Source organism: Antennarius striatus, chromosome 9 (assembly GCF_040054535.1).
Source record: "Antennarius striatus isolate MH-2024 chromosome 9, ASM4005453v1, whole genome shotgun sequence".
NCBI lineage: Eukaryota > Metazoa > Chordata > Actinopteri > Lophiiformes > Antennariidae > Antennarius > Antennarius striatus.
In genome coordinates this window covers 23,287,278-23,311,520 of record NC_090784.1, presented here as the reverse complement: position 1 = coordinate 23,311,520, position 24,243 = coordinate 23,287,278, and the positions used below count along the sequence as shown (strand labels likewise).

General features: G+C 46.1%; 1 protein-coding gene across 1 annotated transcript; it reads left to right on the top strand.

The window, feature by feature from the left end:
- Window positions 1-575: 575 nt before the first annotated feature.
- Window positions 576-14,524, top strand: etv1 (ETS variant transcription factor 1). The gene is made up of 13 exons (XM_068323913.1): window positions 576-642; window positions 900-984; window positions 1,325-1,415; window positions 1,599-1,646; window positions 4,903-4,956; window positions 9,336-9,465; window positions 10,136-10,324; window positions 10,830-11,077; window positions 12,762-12,830; window positions 12,926-12,994; window positions 13,072-13,241; window positions 14,001-14,102; window positions 14,185-14,524. Exons 2-13 carry the CDS (start codon window positions 952-954, stop codon window positions 14,404-14,406), a joined length of 1,425 nt encoding a protein of 474 aa, XP_068180014.1. The 5' UTR covers window positions 576-642; window positions 900-951; the 3' UTR covers window positions 14,407-14,524.
- Window positions 14,525-24,243: the final 9,719 nt, after the last annotated feature.

The following is a 24,243-nucleotide window of genomic DNA, read 5'->3' as shown; positions in this document are numbered from 1 at the left end:
TATTGTTTTATTACCCCCTGCATTCAAATGATGAATGGATGTACAAATACATTAAAAAACAAGAAAACAAATCGTGTTTTTTTCTGTCTAGAATTTCATCCTAATATCATTTTGTTTGGTTTCTATGGAAACCTGTTTAAGGAGACTGGGGGGTGGTTCCTCTATCAGGACCGTTTCTGCTATAATTCACCAAACTTTGATCAAATTCTGAATTTAAACTTTGATTTTACGCGGACAGATGATTCCAGAGTGACTCTGACCCCCCCAGCCCCAGCCTCACCCCCACCCGCACCGGAGCCTCCTCAAACAGTTACCATGGACACAAACTTGACCGAGAACCGACGAGGAGAGGCAGAGGACTCCTTTCCGTTATCAAAACGAGCCCAAACTTCCAAACCAGGAACACTTGAACGCGTCTCCGCTTGCAGCCGACCGGCAACCTGACCCCCCCCAGTTAAAAGCCACCTGACAGCCAATAGGAAGCGGAGCGCGGCTGCTTTCCATGGGAGGCCCCGGGAGGCGCTGGCGAGGCGCTAGAAAGCTGCGCGTCGAGCGGGGAGAGGCGCACGCAGCAGCCGGGACGGCGGAGAGCCTGCAGCCGCTCCGTGACGCGCGTTACGCGGACGCACCGGAGCTCTCCAGGTAACCCCCCCTCCCCCGCTCCATCCAGAAGTTTATTCTGTGTGTGACACGGTTTATTTTTATCTCTATGACCTCGTTTCGGCGCGAAACGCGCGGTTTACGCGCTCAACTCCACGGAATCGCCTCATTTTTTTTACTGCGTAAAACTAAAAATATTCGCATTTTTGTGCTTTTAAGACGTAAATCTTCCTTTTTTTTCCCAGGAGAAAACGTTTAATTCACGTCTGTTTTGTGGTTTGTGTTTTTTTCATGTGCAGGCTGAGCGGACACAGTTTACAGATCTCTCAATCAGCTCCACAGCTGCGCAGAATGGACCAACAAGTGCCTCATTGTGCCTCCGGGGTGAGTGGACCCGTCAGAACGCGGATCACGTGACTTCTGATCGACTTCACGCTCATCAATGTGTCTGAATATGATCTGATGTGTGTTTCCTCTCTGATGCTGCCAATTCACCCCCCCTCCCCCACCCTTGGGAGCATTTAGGATTCATTTAATCATCAAACATCAATGCTGGAGCGCGGTGCCCACTCAGATCCAGTGATGCTGGTTGTTACGACTGGTTGATGATATCTGATGAGGTTCAGGCGTCAGAAGCATCAAGGAGCTGCAGCCAGGAACAGAAAGAATCAACTAACAATTGATTTGTGTCTCTTTTTCTTTTCTTTTCTTTCTTTTCCTGTAGAAGACGAGAGGAAAGACAAGAAGCTTCCAGGAGGAGGTGAACGACAGAAAGAGAAAAGTCATTAAGTCGGACCTGGCTGTGGACTCTGAAGGTGAGGCCGAGGGAGAAGTTAATTTCACGCATCCTAAACATTTAGCTAAATTCAATTGGCTTGTAGCCGCCGCCGGGCGCCGCTAACTAGTCAATCTAGTGGTGATGATCCAAACCCGGGCCTGGCGCTGGTCAGACGAACCGATGGACTGATGCTTCTTCCTCTTCGTCTTCCTCCTCTCAGAGCTCTTCCAGGACCTGAGTCGTCTGCAGGAGGCTTGGCTGGCAGAAGGTGAGCGATTCCACCAAAAAACCCCCAACAAAAACCAACTAAAAGAAGGGTAGATGGGTAGAAACGGGTGTTGAGGTGGGTGTTGTGTGTGGGGGGGGGGACGGTGCCTGGAGTTACTCGCCGAGTGTCGCAGTCCAATTAAAAGCCTGTGTGGATGAGGCACCTTGTGTGTCATGCATACATTAGAGGCAGAGCGAGGGTCTTGAGGGAGAACCGGGGGAGGCTCTACCCAGAGAGTGTCATCACAAATTACCAGGAGAAGGCTCTCCGACGCTCACTGTCTCTTCTGCTTTTGGCAGGAGCTAACACGCCGCACGCCAGCCGCCTCCTCCTCCTCCTCCTCCTCCTCCTCCTCTCTCTCCTCTTCCTCTCCCTCCTCTCAGCACACCTCTCTATCATCTCCAGCTGCACCACCACCACCACCTCGTCTCCTTCCATTCCACTTCTTGGCAGCAGAAAACAAAAAAAGAAAAAAAAAAGAAAAAAGAAAGAAATGGATTTATAATTTTTTTTCAAATCAATTTTTTATTTGTCAGAATCTGAATCAAAGTGGTAGATTTTTTAGAATTTATCTTATTTTTTAGCTTTTTTTTTTTTTTGCATATTTTTTCTTCTCTAATGGCAAGACTTCCTCATTGTGGTCGAATTGAGACGTGATGCTTCAGGATTTAAGCGCCGGTGTCCTCTTTCCGCCGTGTCTGCAGCACCGAAGTTTTGGTTAGTGTCGAACACGACTCGTGTTTTTCTGATTTTTTTAAATTTATTTTTTTGCATGTGCATGCTCCACTTGGTTTCTTTTGCTTGACCTTGTATTTGCATCTCACTAGGAAGCAACTCGCTTTGCATATTTCATGTAATGTGAAAAAAAAAAAAAGTTTCCATCTCAGCAGAAAGAGAGTTTATTGTGGAGATTTAGAGCAAAAAGGGAGAAGTTTTTGAATTTGTGTGAAAGCCAGTGTAAAGTGTAAAGTTGTTCTTTTAGCACGGGGTGATGTCACCTCCATTCTGCATGCACATAAATTTAGGAATTAAAAGAAATTGTCGGTTTCTTTTGTGCAAATCGGCCAAAGCAGTGAGAGAAAAGCTTTTTTTAGATACTTCCTCTTTAATGCACTGAAAATGATGTATTTATATGAGATAAAGCAATGTAGAACAAATTATTTAGCATGAAAAGTTTATATTGATATATTGGAATTAATTTTTAAGTAGAAAAATGTGTTTTTTATTGGGGTTATTTTTAGTCTTTTAATTAAATTTGAATGAAATTTAATAGAAGAGAAATTTGGACTTCTATAAAAAGAAGTCAGATTTTTTTTTTGCAATTATAAATAAGATATTTTCATCATAGCATTGCAACAATAATAACAACAACAACAAAAAAGTGTTATTCTACCCCAGAGGAACGTATTTCAACACGTCGCTCTGCGTTCCCATAATTCCTGAACCCTCAGGTGTGAAACGTGACGAATCGACTCCCGACGCTTCCTGTAAAATAAAGATTGACTCGTAAAATTTTACGCTCGACCCATCGCTCACCGTCTCCCCCAAAATGTTTAAAAAAAAAAAAAAAAGATTTTTTTTTTTTAGCAAAAACTCTTCGGAACACATCGGAATCGGAGCCAGTTGGGAACGTTCACCGCAGGGCGTGAGAAAAAGAATAAAACACCGTTTTAATATTTCAGCATCTGAAGCGAAGGTTCGGCTTTGGCGGCGGCGACGGCGGCCGATGAGAGGTTCTAACCGTTAAAAGATGTCGCGGATCGGAGGGAATGATTGTAGGTTTAATGAATGACTTCCTGTCCATTAAGATGAAAAGGAATACCTCCCATTCCTGAGATTTATTAGTTCAGGTAATTGGAACAAGAGGAGGAATTATGAGAGACGGATTGAATTTCCAACTCTGGGAGATTGAGGGAGATCATCAGCTGACAGGCCTCCTCCTCCTCCTCTTCCTCCTCCTCCTCTACCTCCACATGCTTTTATGGGATTATTTAAGTCTCATTTCTCACTTTTTCTCTTCTTCTTTTCGACTTCTTTGGCGTTGATCCTTCCTCCCCCCCCCCCCTCCTCCCTCCTTTCTGTCCTCCTTCCTGTTGTTTTGTGAATGATTTCCAGTTCTTTCCTCCGTCCCCTGGAGTTTTGAGCCGGTGACTCATCCGTCCCGTACTTCCTTTTTGGACGCGCCAAACCTTCCGTCTTTTCTTTTTCTTTTTTTTTTTTTGTCTTCCTCCTTGTCTTGTTTTTGTCCCAAGTTTGATCCAAAAGTTTCTTCTACGATGAAAACAAATCCTAGTTTTCATTTCTCATTCCTTTGGTTTAATTTGATTTATTTGTCGTTTTCTTCACCTGCTTCACAACGTAGAGGAAAAAAACCAAACATTTCACACCTGAAAAGAGAAAAAAACAACAATAAAAAAAAAAAACTCCTGATCATTTCAAGAGTGACAAAAATGACAAACGGTTGATTTTTTTCTTGCCGACATGTGCAGACGTGCTTCTGATGGCGCGATAATGAGGCTCCACCTCGTTGCGTGTATAAATAGACGTGCTAATGACACGTTTAAATCTCCCTTTTGTTTAATTTCGCTGTTCTGGAGGGACGAGCTGAACTGTCGCCGAGCGTAAATATGTGTGATATAAATATTAATCTGCTTTAATTGGGAGCTGCGGCGGAGCAGGCCGCGTTAGTTTAGCATTAGCCTGAAGACGGGGGGTGGGGGGGCAGGACGGACCCTGACCCGGTAGGTACAGGTGGGTGTTGGTGGTGGTGGGGGTTGAGTGAAGCTTGGTGGAAATTACTCAATTTTTTTTGATGGATTTTGTGTTTTTTTTCTGTCAGATTTAATCAAAATCTGAAGAATTGATTTTAAGAACTTGCACCACAATCAGAGAATCCAAATAAATTCATTCAATAATTGTATTTGTTATCCAATTTTGATAATTTTAAAAAATACTTCTGGGAAAAAAAAGAACTGTTGGAGGAACCCTTAAAATTTAATTCGTAGGTTTTTTTTACAGGAATATCACATTATTTTTTCCAACACGTTTAAAACTACATTTGATCAAACCCTTCGTCTTGATTTCCTGTAAAACATCTTTTCCCCGATCGGAGGCGAGCTGTGCCGGGATAGGGCCGACGTTTATTTAATCTCCCAGGAGGCTTTGGGGCTGCGGAGCGGCGGGATCAATGGAACGTCGTCCGTCAAACATCACCGACAATCATCTCTTTCTTCTTCTTCTCTGCTTTTGTGTTCAGCTCAAGTTCCCGACAATGACGAGCAGTTTGTCCCAGACTTCCAGACAGAAAACTGTGAGTAGGACCAGCCGTGTGTGTGTGTGTGTGTGTGTGTGTGTGTGTGTGTTTGTTTTGTGTGTCTTTCGCTGCCATCACCTTTGCACAGGTGCTATCTGGGGACCGGGTCGGCAGACAGGTGCATGGGTGAGGGGGTGTCTCTCTCTCTCTTCCCTCCATCCTGAAATAAATTCCTGATTTATTTGCATAAACATCAAAATATGTTTGCAGATGTTTTTTGTTTGGTGGGTTGAAGTGATATTTTTGGACAAACTGCTGTCAGATTGTTGTTGTTTTTTTAAAGATAAAATCTTTTTTATAATTATTTTTTAAGAATAAACAACCTGGACAATGTTCTCCTCTCGCTTCTTTCCCGTGCAACCCCCCCCCCACCCGTGGTGGTTGGAGGGTCTAAATCAGGCGGGTTAATGTTAGTAACTGCAGGCTTTTTAAGGCAGTTATTCCTCCTTCACCTGGTTGTAACGGTGGTTTGCTCGCCGCCGCTGGAGTCTTGGCACCGCTTCCTTTCTGCGGTGGAAGCGGTGCCAACGTGGGGACAGAAACGGAGCGAGTGGAGCTCAGCGGGAGCCGGAGGGAGCACATGTCTTTGAGTCGAGCCAAAACGCCCATGAAACTGTGAGAAAAGACACAAAACAAGTTGTCCCTACGCCGGCGAGCGGCCTTTAACCTGGAAATAAAAAGCCTGAGAGGGAATTAAAAGAAAAACGGTTGTTTGCATCTCGATCCCGGAGGTGGATCCTGTTGGTTTTGGTAGATTAAGGAACAGAAAGGGGGTCAGTTTCATCTTTTTGTTATGAATCTTAAGAGGTTGTACAGTGTTGGTCTCCTTTTGGATATGTTTTCCTGGAGTCTCTTTTCTCGCTGCTGGAGACGACCTGAATTGAAGTAAACCCAAGGTGTGAACAATAAATTTTGTGGACATGGACGGTTGTAGGAACCAGAGGTCACCAGGACCATCACGGTGTCCTTCAGAGGTCACCAGGACCGTCATGGTGTCCTTCAGAGGTTGCCGCGGCGGCAGGAGGCTGCTGACCATCTGAATTGTCCTGTTGGCAAAGCGGCAGCGGCACCAACAGATGGCGGGAGGGTGAGGGCGCCGTGGTTGGACGTGGTTCGAGCAGGCATCCCAGCCGGCGGCCCTCCCATATGGGTCCCAACCGGGGGACGGGGCGAAGAGCTGGAGGTGGAAGTTAGCGTCGCTAGCTCTGGGCTGCGTTTGAGGAGGCAGGTGGTTGTTGGGTTTCTGTTTTAATTCTGTTTTAGTCGTGGATGAGAATGAAAAGATGCATATTAATTATGATTTTAAAAAAATATGGTGTTGTTTAATAACGTAAGTAGAAATGTGTAAAAAAAGGTTTCTATAGTAAAAAGAGACTAAAAATCAAATGCGGAGAAATCATTAAAATTTAGTGACGTAAAATTTAGCAAAACACAAAAGTGGTGATGAGTTTAAGGTAACCTGCTGTTTATTTTACATAAAGTAGTTATAATAAACTAGTTAAGCTAAACCCTTTAAAATGTGTGTCATGACATCGATTGTGTTTACTAGCTAGCGTTAGCCGCTGTATGCCATTAAATATCACGTGAGCCAAAGTTTATTAGTTTATTATAATCAAAAAAAAAAAAAATAGCCATTCATGTTAGCATAGTTAGCATTAGCCCAAAACCAGTTGTCCAGTTGTTAGCCGAGTTGTTTACTAGCTAGCTCTTCTTTAGGTTCAGCTACTTGTAAAGGTATGTTTCAGAGTTTTGCAGGTGAAATATTCTGACATACGTAATATAAACATTTTAAATATTTTATTTCATTAAGTTTTATGAAAGAATAGAATACAATAGAAAGAAAGAAATAGAAGAACCATAAATGTTAACCCTCATTTTTTTGTTGTCGCCTTTTAAAATACGCTTCTTTTAATTTTTGGCACTCTGGAATTTTATTGTAGTTTCAAATCAAAAGTATTTTAACATTTTTATAAATGAGAACAGAAATAAAATATAATGAGAGAAGGACAACAAAGAAAAAGAAATTACTTTCAGAATTAGTTTCATAAATCCCGTTGGTGGAAAGTTACGTATTTTTACGAAGCTTTCTTCAATGTCAACTTTGCCCTTTGCGTCCGCGGTGCGGAGAAGCAGCATGTGAACGGCCTTGAAGCGAACGTGTCCTCGGGCTGAAGGAGGAGAAGGAGAATTTTCTTTGTCTGAAACTCCAACACAGATGCTTACCATTAGCATAACTTAGCAGGGAATGAAGGAGTAGAGGAGGTGTAAAATGAGGCCACACGTTACCGGCAGATCTCAGCCGCCATCATTTAACAGCAAAGTCGAGCACCTATAGGAGGTGAAAATGGAATGGGAGGTTATTCACTGTTGCCAAAAGACTTGAGTATTTTTTTTTTTAATTCCTTTTTTTTTTTTTTTTTTGCGAATGGACTGGGAAAATATCTGCCAAACGTTGGCGCTGGTTCTGCCAAAACCCACAGTTTGGACCTGACAAAACTCAACTTTTAGAACCAAGAATCAACCAAATTTGTAGGAGAAATTTAAATAAAGCTCAAATCTTAAAATATTTCGTAGTTTGTACGATAGAACTGAAACCAATTAAAATTATGTTGCATCACATTTCCTGCTGAAATATGGAAAATAAAATAAAGAAATAAAATATTTGCATTCAAAATAGAGCTAGTAATTGCTCTAATTGCTTCTTCTTTTAAACAGCCTACTATCCTGCTTAATCAATATGTAGATAATGAGAGCAATCAGGCGCTGATGTGCGTGACATTCTGGACTAAAATGGATGTCTGTTTTAGTCAGGCAGTGCCCTGGCCATCGATTTGTGTACCTTGGCACCCTGCTGATGAAATCCATTGTGAGGCGATGCCCTCGCTATTGATTTGTGTACCTTGGCACCCCACCGACGAAATCTATCGTGACATTTCCATTTCTAATTTAAGGCCTGGCGCGAACCTGAAGCTTAATAGCCAATGTGAGGCTTAGCGTTTTCAGAGTCGGCTTTAGTGCTTTTTATATTCAAACTAACCCTCTGGCTCATGCGGGTTGGGCGTTGCTGATAACATAATTATGGGTTGATTGTAGAAGGTAATTAACGCCATCGCGACACGCCGAACTAGGGTGTTTTTGAATCCTAAGCCCCTAACGAGGATCGGCCTCGTCAAAGGTCTCCCCTCAGGAAGTGTCTGTTTGACCTCTGATCGATGACCCGGAAAGGTCAGGCCCCCAGCGAGGGCTGGGAACAACCCCCAAGCTTTGTCGTAGCTCGCGCCCCCCCCCTCCAGAGACGCCGCTGTGCGTCAGATGGGGTGTAGTCGAATCAACCCCTGCTCGCACAACAGCTGTCAGTCACCAGAAGACTATCCGTCTTTCTAAACGCCTTTCCAACAGTGGAAGTATTTAAAAGAAAGATACTCCCAAACCGCAGATGCGAGTCTGTTGTGTAATCAAATGTCTGAATGTTGGCACAGGAGTTGTCAGATTTCCTTTCCCCATTCATGACTTTTTAAAAGCTAATCCCTCAACCTGAAAGACGAGCCAACCACGGCTGGCCCTCCGTCGCATCCGATGGCCTGACCGCCGATTTACGCGCAGTCGCGGCAACTCAATCCCGACTTCGTCCCAACCGGGTTTTTCGTCAGAGGCGCAGTCAATCGGATTAGCGTTGATCATGACTCGAGATGATGGGATGTTAATCAGGACTGATCAGGCACTTAACAGCCTCTCAGATGCACCGGGCTCGCCGCGGGGTCTTCGGTAGAGAGGCGGGCCCCCCCCGTTCAGATCAATGAACGACGTTGTCGTCGTCTGGAACGTATTGACAGCCAGCTGAAAGCAGAAAGAAGCATTTCCAGGTCGTGTTTCACTCCAGGTCACTGTCAGGAACAGGACGATCAAGTGAGGTTGGACGGGAGTCGTTCGTCTAGCGGACGGACGCTCTTCTTTTAGTTACGGCGATAAACCGATGACCCGGCGCACGTTTACCAGTCGCAGGTATTTCTCCTGAAGTATGTGAAAGCTGCTAAATGTGGTCAAAATGCAGAAGAAGAGTTGATCTTTGTTGAATAATCAACAGCCACATCAATTTTGAGGTACAGAAAGGAGTATCTCAAGACTATTCGGAATAGTCTATAGACTCTATTATAGACTATTAGAATACTCGTTCTAAAGGAGGACGCTGTTTCGTGGCTATTTCAACCCCCCCCCCGAATAAAATTGTAGCTTAAACCCACACCAGAACACTGAACACTAATCAGAAGATAGTCAACTTTATTGTCGGCACCTGCGCTGGAAGCCCGACTCGTTGGGTACCTAACGAGAGACTCTTTGTCGGATTGTTTCCTAATTAGTTTCCATCTGTCTTCTAGTGGCTTTCCACGGACTGCAGCTGAAGATCAAGAGGGAGCTTCACAGCCCGTGTTCGGAGCTGGGCTCCAACTGTAGCCAGGAGCGGCCCTTCAAGCTCCAGTATGGAGAGAAGTGCCCCTACAACATCAGGTGGGCCCCAAGACCGGAAATACCCCGAAAGATACAGTCTTCCATCAGCAATGGGGAAAAAAAGACGCAGGCTTGAAATCTTTGGGGAAAAGTTTTGTTTCCGACACACTTATTTCACTAATAATGGATAATTCTCTATTTTACTTCGTCAAAATACAAGATGTGACATTTTTTTATTTTGTCAAACAAATTGTTAACTTTCTCATGAAACTGTTACACATCCAGTTTACGTAACATCCTTTCTGCACTCGTATAAAAAAACCCAACAATTTTTCTGAAAACAATATTCGACTTCATAATTTCAAGAGCTTTCACTATTGTAGGGCAATTGTGTGGAGAATAGAGAACACTTTAAGCAAACACCCTTTGAAAGAATACAAATTCAAAATTCAGTAATCACCAAAATATATCTTTGAATAAATTTTTTGTTTTTTGTGCGATATTTTGCATTTCTCTGGTAAGATGTTCTACAGCTCCAGAGAATCAAGGAAACTAAAGGAAAATCTAGTTTCCTCAGTGACTTACAAAAAATTCCCTCTCTATTTTTAGTTCAATTAGAAATTTTCGCAGAATTTCTCGTCTTGAAACAGGAAGTGATGTCTGCGACACGTGATCTAGAATGGATCAAGTTTTAACTCGAGAGGGAATCAACCTCTTATGTTTTCTCCAGTGCCTATGAGCAGAAGCAACCCGCAGGAATGAAACCCTGCAGCCCAGTGACGCCCCCCTGTAGCACCCCCGTGTCCCCCCTCCATCATGCCTCGCCCACGACGGCCCCGACGCCCAAACCGGACCGAACCTACGCCCAGATCCCGTCGTCCCAGTCGCTCCCGGACGGCGCCTACGCCATGGACCACAGGTAGGGCGGCGCTCAGGCTTTATATTCACACCGCATTTATATAAGGGGGGGGCAAATATGATCAATCCACCAAACCTGAATGGTTCTGATTCAGCCTTTAAGTCAATCTTGTAGCAGCCGGCCTCCAAATCACCATTGTTATTTTCTACGTAGAACCAAAAATCACTTTTGAATCCACAGTTTGGGGTTGTTGGTTTTTTTTATATTTTATATTTCTAAATTTATTTTTCAAATAAATTCCCAACTTTAATGAATAATTTTCAATCTTCTATTCGGCTTATTTTGGTTAGCTGGTTTGCGGAACTTAATTTTAATTGATTTTAGAGCGAAGAATTTAACAGTTAAATCTTTGTTTTGTGACTGTTCTCTTCCTGTCTTTGTCTGAGACGACATTTGATTGGATATTTTGAGGTTTAGGATGGATATCAGGAATTCAAAATGTTTTATTGACCTTCATTGATTAATCCATGAAATCAGCTCCTGAATTGACTGATTTGTGGCCCAGATTTCGCCGTCAGCTCTCGGAGCCTTGCCACTCGTTCCCCTCCCCGCCCACGATGGCGCGGGACAGCCGGCCCCTCTACCACCGGCAGATGTCCGAGCCCAACATCCCCTTCCCTCCCCAAGGCTTCAAGCAGGAGTACCCCGACCCCCTGTTCGAGCACCCGGCCATGATGGGGGCGCCCATCCCCCACGCCTACCCCGCCTCCATGATGATCAAACAGGAGCCCCGAGACTTCACCTACGACTCAGGTGAGAGACGCGCGGCGGCGTGGATGTATGGTTGTCGTGGTTACCCTCAACCCCCTCCTCCAGAGCGTCATCATGTCAGGAATGAGAGGAGACTCTGGGGGGGGGCAGTGTTGATTGAGTTTGCCCATTATTAGGGCAGGGGATCTGGTTGGACCGGGTGTCTGCGCTGGTCGCCATTTCCTGTGGTGCTCTAATAGGAAGGAGGGAGGAGTGGGGGGGGGGCTGGGGGGTTAGGCCTGGTCACAATCCAAAATCTGCCCTCCCACGCTCAACCTTCCCCTTCAGACCGACAGTAAAGGGACCTCCGAGGCGGCGCCGGGACATGAATGAACATAGACCAGGCTGCTGTGGGCCGGCGGGGGGGTACCCAGGGGGGGTTTGTGTGACGGGTCTTGGGGGTGGGGGGGGGGCATCGTGAGGAGTTCTAGGAAAACGCAGAGGACCGCTTTCAGGTCTTGGGAAAAGCAGGAAGTTGTGGTTCTTGGGTGCTTTTGTCACTTCCTGTCAGCGGTTACGGGCCGTGGGTCAGTCCGTTTCCTTCCTGGTCTGGTTCTGAACCATGTTTAGTTCTAAATGAGGGGATTCTCTCCTCCACGTCTGTCTGAGTCACTCTGGACGCTTGTGGAGATGCTTGCCTCGGTCACATGACCACCTTCTTAAAGGGCCGCTCCGGCCGCTAACACACAATACATTATCGCTAAACTAAGCTAGCAGAACCAACAAGTTACGAGGACGCTGCTAATAAAGTTGATACAAAGTTGATTCACGTTTATTATTTTATTTAGAATAAAACAGTTTTAATGCTGGTCGTATTTTATTTTGTTGGATTTTTTAAAATGATATAATCTAAAACTGTCGACATCTCGCTGAAAGGAGCTGCTCGTGGCAGATGTTCTGGATGTTCTGGATGTTCTGGATGTTCTAGACGTCTAGCATGAATTTATTATCGGTCACATGTTGACCGGAGCAGGCCTGTTGGAAACGGGGGGGTGGATGCTAATTTCATTAGCAGCAATTTCCTCTACAGGCCCATTACTTTGATGAAGTTCAGAGAAATGTTTATGGGCCTAAATGAAGGGCCTCAGTCTGTTTATTGAACATTCACTTTGTGGCCTGATTTTTTTCGTTCTTCATCACGAGCCGAGGCCTCGACGTCGACGCCGAAATCCCCTCGAAGCTTTTTTTAAATTTAAAATTAATAGCAAATAAACAACGTTAAAAATAAACAAATATTTCACCAAAGTGGAAATTCAAGTTTTTTTGGGGATGTAAAATGAAATTTATTCTTTTAAATTAATTAATTCTTAACTCACTTAAAGATGCGAGAAGTTATTGATTATTGATTTATTATTGTATGTGATAGATAGAAGAAGAAGCTCAATTTAATCACTGACGGATTTATATTTAATATTCATGTAATCCAGATGTATTCTTAATCTGCGTCGTCGGTATTCCTGGGTGACGCCCAGAAGGGCGGGGCTTCATCACCCGAACGGGTTTTACTTTAAGCCCGTTTCATGTTTTTATTTTTGGCTTTTGCGTTTTTGTTCCGTGTTTAATTTGCCTCCTGAGGTGCTAGCGGCGTCGCTTTGGCGCCACGATGCGTTGACTCCGCCCACAGCTGGAGGGCGTGTCTTTAAATCAGAGCCAGTGATGTAACACCCATCTCCCGTCTCTCCAGCAGAAGTGCCTAGCTGCCATTCTGTCTACCTGCGGCAGGACGGCTACCTGGCTCACGCTAACCGCACCGAAGGTACCGCCCACTGCTCCGGGGGGGTGGGGGGGGTAAAACATTGCTGATTGGATGAACGTGAACACCATGTGACCGGGACTCGCCTTGTTTTGCAGGTTGCATGTTCGATAAGGTGGTGAGACATTTCTACGACGACACCTGCGTGGTGCCGGAGAAGGTCGAAGGTGAGTTCCCACCTCGAGGGTCGCCGGGGGGGGCGTCTGCGGTTTGTGTTGACGGGTGGTTTTTGGCGTGTCTGCAGGCGACATCAAGCAGGAGGCGGGGCTCTACCGCGAGGGGCCGTCCTACCAGCGGCGAGGCTCGCTGCAGCTCTGGCAGTTCCTGGTGGCGCTGCTGGACGACCCGTCCAACTCGCACTTCATCGCCTGGACGGGGCGGGGCATGGAGTTCAAGCTGATCGAACCGGAGGAGGCAAGGCGGCGCGACCTTTGACCTTTACATTTAACCTGCCTTTAACTTATTACTATTTATTAGGGTGGGGTCAGACCAAAGTAAACGATCCTAAAGAACACCTGAATAGGTTTGTTACTCATCTTGAGCTCAAACGCATCCATTCAGCCCCCCCCCCCCCCCCCCCCGACCCCCCCCCCACTAAATATTTTACGGGACGTATTCCTAAAAATAAACCCAGCGTGGGCGGGGCTTCAGACGCGGAAACAGGCTGGTTCTGTGCGCCCACATCACACACAGTGGGGCTCAGTCACTCCTGGGGGGTGGGGAGGGGTGGGATGCTGGGAACTCAGCAGCGGCGGCGGCGAGGGAGGGGTGGGGGGATGGAGGATGGCTGGGGTCCACCAGCCCGATGGCGTGTAGCAGCGCAGGCCAGATGCAGCTAACATGGGGGGGGGGGGGCCATTCACGCGTAAGGTGACCGCGGGGGTGCCTCTTCCTATTTTCTGGTTGGGGCGGGGGACAAACAAAAACAGAGGGGCTGGTGGGAACTGGGTTTGGACGGCGAGTGGTGTTGGTGGTGGTTGGGGGGGGGTCCGGCAGACAGGTGCGGGAACATCTGCTGCCTCCGCCGCTGCGCTGCTAATGATGGCGCCCCTCCCCCCCCCAGTCGGGTCGGCTCGGCCCGGACTAATTACTGATATTAGAGAAATATGGATTATAAGTTAGTTGTTTGTGTGTTTGTTTGTGTTTACCGACTGTTTCCGTGGTTTTTCTCAGGTGGCGCGTCGGTGGGGGATCCAGAAGAACCGGCCGGCCATGAATTACGACAAGCTGAGCCGATCTCTGCGCTACTACTACGAGAAGGGAATCATGCAAAAGGTATAAAAAAAAAAGAAAATAAAAAAAATTAGGGGAGGGGCTTGTGCTAACTCCTCCCTACTTAAAACGTCTGTCCAATCAGGTGGCTGGAGAGAGATACGTCTACAAGTTCGTGTGTGACCCCGAGGCCTTGTTCTCCATGGCGTTCCCCGACAACCAGCGGCCGGTGCTGAAGACGGACGCCGAGCGGCAGATCAACGAGGAAGACACCGTGCCGCTGTCGCACTTCGACGAGGGCGTGGCCTACGTGCAGGAGGGGCCCTACTGCCAGCCCCACCCCTACAGCGAGGCCTACGTGTACTAACGTCAGCCGCACACACGCGCACACCAACACACATACACACACCTCCTGACCCCGCCTCCTCCTCCGTCCACTCACCTGAGATGGCCCCGCCCCCAATCGGGGATGAAGACGCCCAGTGGAGCTTCATTCCTGTAATAGTCTCCTCCTCCTCCTCCTCTTCGCTCTGTGTGACGTTGGAGCGTGCACTTTATGGACAGGAAGCTGCAACGTGATTGGCTCTTTATTTGTGCATCAATGTGGGCGTCACTCCGTTTGGTTTTTTTTTTCATTATTATTATTTTTTTACTCTCATGACTCGGACAGGACTCCTCCTCCTGCTGAAGAACCCCCCCCCCGTCCTCAAACGGCCGTCCTGTCCCGTCATACTCATCCAAGTGAACACTGGCGACGTATCGTAACTTAAATGTTGAAGTGATATAGACTTGAAAAAAAAGTACCATAATAATTAAAGAGACATTTAGCCTCCATCTGCGATCTCTGCCCCTCCCCCCTTCCCCATCGTCCAATCAAAATGTAGCTCTTATCCTGTTGGTGTTTTTTTGCTGGATCAACTTGGGACTCTACGACTACGTTCACATCGACGGGACTCCGGTTTGATTGTTTTGGCGTTCACCTGACAGATTTTTAAAAAATTATTATTATTGATCAAAATTCAAATCCGATTCTCGACAAATGATTATGATCACATTGTTATCAGCTATCGCTATCAGCTGTCGCTGGCCTCGAGGAGGTCAGCGGAGAGGCGAGATGACGGGTGTGGAATTTAATATGTAACTAATAACTTCTGCCTGGTTGTAATGTCCTGTTCCCACCAAAAGGTGGCGGTAGTGCACCTACAGGTGCTGGTAACAAAAGAAGAAGAACATGCTATCATCGCCAGGCGCCGCTGCGACCGCTAAATAGTTGTCAGATAGCGTTCACGCTAACGTGACCTTCTGTTTGAGAAAGCAAGACGACTTTGTTTCGATGTGGGCGGAGCTACAGCTTCCATGTCAGGTAACTGAACATCAAAGCTTGTGATGTGAACGTAGCCGTAAGCGTTAGCATCCGGCATTAGCATCCGTGAAGCCGCTGTAAAATAACTCATTCACTGTTTTTCTGTTGGAGAATTCAGCAAAACACTCGTCATAGGAATAATGAGGTGAAAAGGGCGTGTGCATATAAAGTGGTCGACCAATCACAACGTCAGATTTTATTTGGATCCCCAAATTAAAAAGGCAGAAAAAAAAATTATTATTGGCTGAAAAAATAAAAAATTATAAATCAGTTATAAATTAAAAATTTGCTTGTTTTTGTTCCAGGTGAACACGAGGTGTAAAATTTTTGTTTTATGAATTATTTGATTGTTTTGGGGGTTTTTTTTTTAAAAAAAGGTATAAGAAATATTTTATAATGTTATGACTAAAACGGTGTTTCATTGTATGATCAGGTAAATCACATTCTGTTGCTGCTTTCGAAATTGTTAAGTGTATTTTCTAGTCTGGAGGAAACTTTCCGCGTTGTGGCTCTTAGGGGCTGTCCTGGGGGGGTTTTTTTGTTTGTTTTTTTTCATGTTTTTTCATTTTGTTCAATTTGAGCATTAAAAAAAAAAAAGAATCTGGTCGGAGTTTCGTTTTGTCGAGGTTCACATGTATGGGATGGGATTGGCAATAGCGGAAATTCTGTAATAAAATAGTTCTGAAAAATTGACTTCTCAGATATTTTATCGAATTGTCACTTAAAATTATTTTATTTTTTTTAATATTTTTTTTCTATTACTAGCATGTGATGGAAAAAAGTAAAATTCTCTGTTGATTTCCTCCTTTAATCCCATCATGAATTGACTCTGCGGACGTGGAAACACACTGAAGACAAAGACAGGTGTGTGTCTGGGTGTGATGAAGGCTAATAGATTATGGACTCTTGTCAATTTCCAGGTTGGAGAGGAGAAACTCCTGACCACAACACATTTAACCAAAGTGACACCTGAGGAGGAAAAAAGAAAAAATCAATGCCTAATTTAAGGCATCCTTTCTGGTGTAGGTGGATTACCGCGTCCTTAATAAGACTGGCAGTAATGAAAAAAAAAAAATCCCTTAAAGTTATTATTTCCTTCTGCGGAGTGTCACTGTTGCTCAAAAATCAATGACTAATTTAAAGGAACGGCGTTTAATTGGTTCCAGCGATGGGAAAAATGAAAACGGATGCGGACGTAATGAAAAACGCGGTTTGCCTTTAATTTGCTACGAGGAGCCGATCGCATTCCGGCCGCCGCGCTGGGATTTTTTTTATCGATCGTCTGTAGCCTTAACTTTAAACACCTGATTGCTTCCCTGAAGATGTTTAACCACAGCTAATCCAACCCCCCCCTCCTCCCCAGGCTTTAAATATGACTGACGACTCTCCTAATTTTGCCCCCCCCCTTTAAAAACAACCTGTTGGCGAACTGCGGTTTGACTTTGTGCCGTTCGGATGAACTTCACGGTTACAGACCGGACACAAACGACTGTGGTTTATTCAAACTCCCATCATGCAAAGCTCATGCAAACGCGCCGGCGCTTTAAATATGTGGTGAGGCCTTCGTTTTACACCTGTAGACGTCTTCAGTTCGGGGGCGGGGGGGTCGCTCAAATGGCACCTTTTTTTGTTGAAGATGTCGCCGAGGCTGAACATCCCCATGCAAATCCTGTTATATGGTCCGGATCTTGGGAGGGGGGGGGTCGCATCCCCAACCGCCGGCGTCGTTACCATTTATGGACATATGCTTTACATCCTGCCCCTCCCTCCTCTAGTGCTAATATTCTGTCTATCTGAGCTGTGAATTGCACCCCCCCCCCAAACAGATGGCCGCTCCATCTTGAGTCATCACAAACCCATTACCAGAGTGAGTCGTCCCGCGCCGACCCGCCGCCGCCCGCGCTCCGCGCCGCTCGCCGCTGTTTGCTCAGGCTCTCAAGTCGTCGCCGGGCTTCGGTGTTTGCTCGGGGTTAAATGGCAGGTGGAGCCCCGTGATTGGCTGTGACAACGACGGTGTTTGACCAGCGAAATGACACCCCCTCCACCCTCCATCCTCCAAGTCCGGGCAAATGTGTTTGGCTGTTTGAAACAAGTTGGCTTTTAATACGGTGTGTTGACACACCAAAAAGCCTTAAGTGTGTTTCTATCTGTGTTGCCGGGGTCTATCAGTGAGCATAAATCATTCAGAGGTAATTCAGAGGCTCTAAAAGGGAAAAAAGCACGGAAATTATAAAGCCTCTATAATGGAGGCTGCTATTACAGCTGCTGGCCCCGTTTAAGACCACCTTATAAATGGTTTTATTATCCGGGAGCCGCTATTTTAGCCGGGCTAACCAGCACAACGACTGCAACTGTCCAAAAAATCACTTAGCCGACTATTTTACCCTACACCTCCACACAATTCCCCTCTGTAATCAAAAACTTCCCCAAACATCCCAATTTTCTTCCCAAATCCACACCCAACTTTGGTTTTTTTCAATTAGAGGAAACACACACACACACACACACACACACACACACTGGAGTCTGATTGGAGGTCTATTGGGGACCTTTGTGTTCTTCAGGCGGTTGATCGCCTTCCCGATCCGGAGCAGATGAAACAGAAGACCCCCCCACCCCACCCCCAACAACACGAAGTCTGTGACAGTAATAAATAGCCGCCGCCGTCCAGGTTTAGAAAGCTGTGAAATTGGATATTGAGATGCTCTCCGGAGCGGCGGCGCGGGAGTAGCTTCAGACTAGACTGTGGGAATCGTCTAATCCGATCACCGGGAACGTAAGACGGGCTAATCGTCTGCCACGGGGCATCGAGGACGGTGGGGGGGGGTTTATTAAGTGTCCGGTTTCACAAACACTTTTATGTCTTGTTCTTGTCAAAACGTCGGCGCAGGAGAAGAGCGATGAGACGCGACGGAGAAAACCGATAGATGGACGAGCGTTTTTCAAAAATTCACTCATAAATCTGCAGCGAACGAGAGAAAACAAACAAACCGTGTTGGTAATAGCTGTGGTTGGTTTGGGCTAGTTTGGAGCAAGAATTAGAGGGATGGAAAATAGACTACAGTATTTTCCACACTATAAGACACACGTTCAATGAAGGGCCTATTTTAAGCATTTTTCGTATATAAGGCGCACTGGATTATAAGGCACACTCGGTTTTTGAGAAAAATAAAGGCCTTTAGGTGCGCCTTATAGTGCGGAAAATACTGAAAAATCAAGTTTTAATCAAGATTTTTGATTATCATGAGGCAAAAGAAAAAAATGTGTTTTGTTTGCTGATACAGAAAGTCGTTGATGTCACTGCGTGTTTAAAAATTTAATGCACATCTTCACAAACACTTTTCTAAATTAAATCCATTCAAATGTTAAGCTGTTGAAAGGGGAAAAAAAACGATTGGATCCGCTTCTCTAGTCTTTTATACGCACCACATTTCAACATATTAGTGTCATAATTTCGCAGATTATTCACCTTATAGACCAACCTGTCAGGGATCGGGATTTGAACATATGATTGTTAGCTCCCGAACCGTGTCGACTCCATCACCTACCCAATCCCAGCGCCCATTAGCTCCTCCTAACAGGCTCCAAATGGACTGACTGCTACTTATCCTCCTTAATTCCCAAATGAGTTCTCTTTAGCGTATCCATAATTCATTTTCTCCAAGCCACTTTCACCTGTTTAGCAAACACTGGCGTCGGCTTTATCTTTTCTTGTTTAACAATTGCTGCTTTCGACGTTACAGACGGGTTAAAGCGCCGAGTAACGACGGGAGAAAAGAAAAACATGATTTAAATAGTAACGCAAGGAGCCTGGGAAAATATACTAATGTCGTGAAATGAAGAAGGATATTACACGGGTAAATTTAGCCCACCTCACATTCATAATACCTAATGCCCTTTAAATAGGCTTAAGAGGACGAGTGGAAATAGACCCGCGTAATTAATTATTTTCAGCGGATTTCTTCTTCTTGCTTTTTATTCTATTATTTCTTTCTCTGCAAAATGTGTGGCAGCCGAGTCAAATCTGCTGAATAATGCACTCGTCTCGCTTCACTTGAATTTGTCAGCGAGAATGAGGCGCCAGGAATTTAATCGAAAAGCGCCATTTCTGTTGCTCCGAAAGAGAAAAATGTTCCGAAACAAAAATGAAGACGATGTGAGGCAAACTGGTCGAAGAGGTCAAGAGGAAATAAATCTGATTTGTGCGTTTCTGTTGGAAACAACAATATCAAACATAAATATAATCATGGCTGCTGTTTCCCGGCATGATATAAGAGTATCGCGCCCCCGCCTTGAGTTAGACTGCACGCGCAATCAAGACAAACAAACTAAAACAAGCCAACAATTCAGCAGAAGTTCACAAAAAAATGCCAGAAAAACAAACCCTGCTGCGGTAAAACTTCGTATTTAAAAACACGCGTCAGGAATAGAAGCGACAAAGACGTCTCTGGTTATCGCCAATCTTGCAAAACAAGCGCGCCCTTCTTCTCGTAAGCCGCGTGGCAAACAAAGGCGTAGTGTGATACCCCCGGGGTGGCGCGCTTCCAAGATCCACTCTGAGGTCCCGGTAAAGGCGTCGCGCTCTGGAACCCAGGGGGGGCCGCGAAAGTCCCCCCCCCTAGACACAAAAGCGGGCCTCGGCGGCGAGCTGACCGCTAACCAAAGCGCTCATGTGAGAGGAGATGCTACTCTGGACCCCCGTCAGGCTTGTTTTGGCAACAGAGGGCAGGGGGGGCGAGTGCTGAGCCAGGACAATATGTTTCTGCAAATGCCCCTCAGCCAATATTTATTTAGCTCCAAGCTGGCACGTTTGAGAAGCAGCGAGTGGCCAAGGCGGCGCGCGACTGTGATTTTCAAGATATTACAAACATCAGGCTTCAATACAATTCTGCCGTCGCTAATGTCCAATAAATTACGAGTTCTGTGTAGAATAAATCCTGCAAGGCCACGTTTGCTGATGGACAGGAAAATAAATTGGCAATTTAGTTATTTACCCTGAAAGAACATGGAGTAAAAATGTTTTTAATAAGAAATCAGTTTGAAACTGGGGGGTGGTGGGGGCATTCAGGAGTAATTCTGGTTGCAAGGTTGCAGATTGCCCAACGATGAAGAGTGAGGTGCAGGATAATGGAAGAGATAATGGAAGGTTGGGGGAGTGAGGAAGAAGGGGGGGAGAAGGTTCTTGGTTTCTTTCTTGCGAGCCTTTAAAACAGATGGTTCCTTGTGCGGCGAGCGGAAGTGTCTGTTAACTCGCTTGGCTCGCTATAGGTGGCTGCCGGCCAATGACGACGTCGGGATCGGGGAGTGTGAGCAACAGTGCAGTTTTGCTTTCTTCAGATGCGAACAGACGGACGGCAGCCGGCGGATAGCGGAGCGGGCCGCCTGGGTTTGCCCAAGTCAGTCGCCAGGATCGAAATCTCGGACGGAAAATGTTTGTTAGGAGTTACATCTGGACGAGGCACAGGTGCAGAGGATCAGGATGCTGATTGGCCGTGATTAAAGCACAGGTGTGCGGTGGGACGGTCCGAACCAAAGGCTCGGTAGACAAAGACGGACTCAGACGAGTCGTGTTTTGAATCTTGCACTTTTCTGTTTTTTCCTGCATTGTGTCGGAACAAACGACACGTCTCCTGTGACAGTCAGAATAATTACATTACTCATGCACTCTATATGTCTTCACACCACGAGGTCCGGGAGGCATAATCAGCCTATAGGAAATTTGTCTAATTAACTAGTTGATTAATCAGTATGCTAATTACGCTATATTGATACAGCTCTGTGTCTCTGGTTGGGAAGTTGGCGACGGATGAGCTCGAATCGAGCAGCAGGACGGTGGCGGCGCTAAAAAGGTACGTGGGCAATATGTTCCCCCGCACAGCCGCGGAATCCACACAGCAACACCCGCCCGGCTGTCCATATGGTGGCGTTTGTGGCGCATCTGGCTCAGCACGCCGTGTACAGTTACCAACCAACATTTTCCAGTTGTATTCGCACCTCGCGATGTCGTGTGCAAAGTGAAAATTAAAGGAAGAAGCCTCGTGTTATGGGCGTAATTAAGTGGAGGCCAAGTGAAGTCACACTCCTCGTGGCAAACACGCTCCAACCCTCAATTACTCTCAGTCAGCGGGGCAATTAAAAGGTCTGTCTTACGGAGTTGTCCTGAAGCGGCTGTCTGGACCCCCAGGGGTCCGAACGGGTCCATCGGCCGGGGTCACAGGTAGGTAATTACTATTGATCAGCAGAGAGAGAAGAGACAACACTAGTTTACCTGCTCTCTATGATAGATAGATAGATAGATAGATAGATAGATAGATAGATAGATAGATAGATAGATTTAGGGTATGGATAGATAGATAGTGTAGGCTAACACCGACCCCACGTCCCTATCCGACACATTCTCTGACACGCTCAACGTGAAACGGGACATTTGCTATATTTAGCAACAGAAGCTAGGCGGTGACGTCCACGAAGCGATCGGTGACGAGCGTTTGGTTCACACAGGAAGTGGACGCCCGTCTCCTGGGTTCATGTTGTGATCTCGGACTCCGGTATGACTCAGAAGTCATCGTATGTGGATGGAGGGATTGATGGTGGTGCGAAGGACAAACTGGGGCAATGACCTCGGGTTGGGGTACACCCCATCAATGGTATTGCCTACCCCTATCCATGACCACACCTCCCACCCCCTTGCACCTGTGATTGATTGAGACTGATCGTCCCGTCGTTGCGTCCCAAACGGAGTGACCGCCGCTGGCGCTGATGATGTTTACTCCACTTGACTCCTTGACGGAGTCTTTTTCTCACTCCTGAGTTATTTTCTCCTCCGTCGCCACTTCCTCTCTTTCCTCCCTCCTCTTTTGTCGTGTCTCCGTCTGCCGTTCGCGTCGCTCGGCTTTTTTCTCCCCCTTCTTTTGCAGCTATTCTTATCTGGGAGCAGTATGCACCGACTGCCTCACAGACAGACAACCTTGATGGGGGGGGGGGGATGATTAGAGGACCGAGTCTCTAGAAGTCTCTAGAAGTCTCTAGAAGTCTGCCCAAAACGACCTCCGGACCTTGGAGACCTTTCAAAGGCCAATGTGCTGAAACTGAGAATGAAGCATCAAACAACTTACGATTCTAAGCTTGACGCAGATTTTAAATGCAAAAAATTTTGAAATTTCAATTTGTGATTTCTAGATTCATCCAGAAAAAGATTTGGTAACGGGTTCCTCGAGACGGTTTGCAGACAAACAAACAAACAACCGATACTAGTTGAGCAACTGGTTTTAAAATCTGTAAAAAATACCAAGACTGGAAAACATTTAGCGCGGCTTCCTCTCTGCTCAACATCATCATCACCACAATGAATTCATTGCTTGGATATCAGATTGACTCGCAAACAGCTGTGTGTCTGTTACATGTGTGTGTGTTATGTGTGTGTGTGTGTGTGTGTGTGTGTGTGTGTGTGTGTGAGGCCACAGCTAACGCAATCAAGCCTCCCCAGGAAAAAACCAGGCTCGACTTCAGCGCTCCTTTGGCGTAATTCTCATTGAAGCCCCAAATTGACATGTCTCGCTTCTGATCTCGACATATTATTAAGATTTAATGGTGGAATTATGATCATTAAAACAACATGACTGATACGCCGGGCAGATGATGAGCTATTCATTTAACCTACTCTTCCTGTAATAATATTGAAACAGACAGTCTGCCAGTTATTAGATCATAATTAGCTGGTGCAATCTGTACCGAATCCAAGGAAATGACGCCAAGCTAGCCGCGCGGCGGCGCAGCCGTTTAGCTTAACCAGGCTACAACAGAGGAGTCCTTGTTAAAATAAGACGGAACACGGCCACCCAGATGGCGGCGAATTAAAAACGTCGCTGTTTTAACCAATTTGATGTCATTTTCACCGACGAAAAGTGCGACACTGCGCTTTTCGCCGCTAGTGCAAAAACCAGGTTGGAATCCCTGGTTCTAATTTCCATACAGTGTTCGTGCACACTCGTGTCTGCTTGTGTGTCGACTGTGCCAGTTTAGTGAAGGAAAATCTGCACCCTCAGCTGTTTTTGCCTTTGCACTCCGTAGGCGCGCCCCTGCGCTAGCTCCCCCTCCCCCGCCCCGCCGGCGTTTCTCCAGGTACCGTTCAGCATCGTCCTATTAATAAGCAACATATTTGATTTTCAATGTGAACCACGTAAAAAAAAAAAAAAAAAGCGTTTGTTCGGGGTGTAGAATTATTCAGAGGGAGTTGTGGGAGACGTGTCGTGCTACCCCCGGGGCGTCCAGCATGCTTCGGGTGGGTGAGAACGCCCCCAGGTGAGCAGCGGAGCTGAGAACGGCGAATCCCCGCGGTTGGGTTTTGGTTTTTTCCTTACGGACACACGTGGACGCGTGAAACGCGCAACAACTCAACCTGCTAGCGAACGAGCTGCTAAACAAACACCAGGTATGAGTCCGGCCCGCTACGCTAATTAGCATCCAGCCTGTTCCCGCCAGCTGGTGATGGCGTCGCGTTGTCATCACGTTTTTCTTGTTGTTGTTGTTGGTTTTCGTCGAGCTCCACATCGTCTTTGCTGGACATTTAGCGGGAGGGGAGGGGGTTGGTCACGTGACAGCGCACAGGGAATTAGCGCGGCGTGATTTTGGTCTGTTGTGTGTGAACGACAAGACGGATTGAAGAAGAAACCTGGTACAAAGGTTTCTTCACGCAGGAAAAAGGAAATCATTATTTTTCAGAATGGATTCAAGAATATTTTTAACCTTTTCTGAAATTTTTTAGGGAAATTTTGGAGGTGCAGTAATTCCTCGTTACTCCCGGTTTTGGACCACCCATGAAAAATGAAATTCCGTAATATA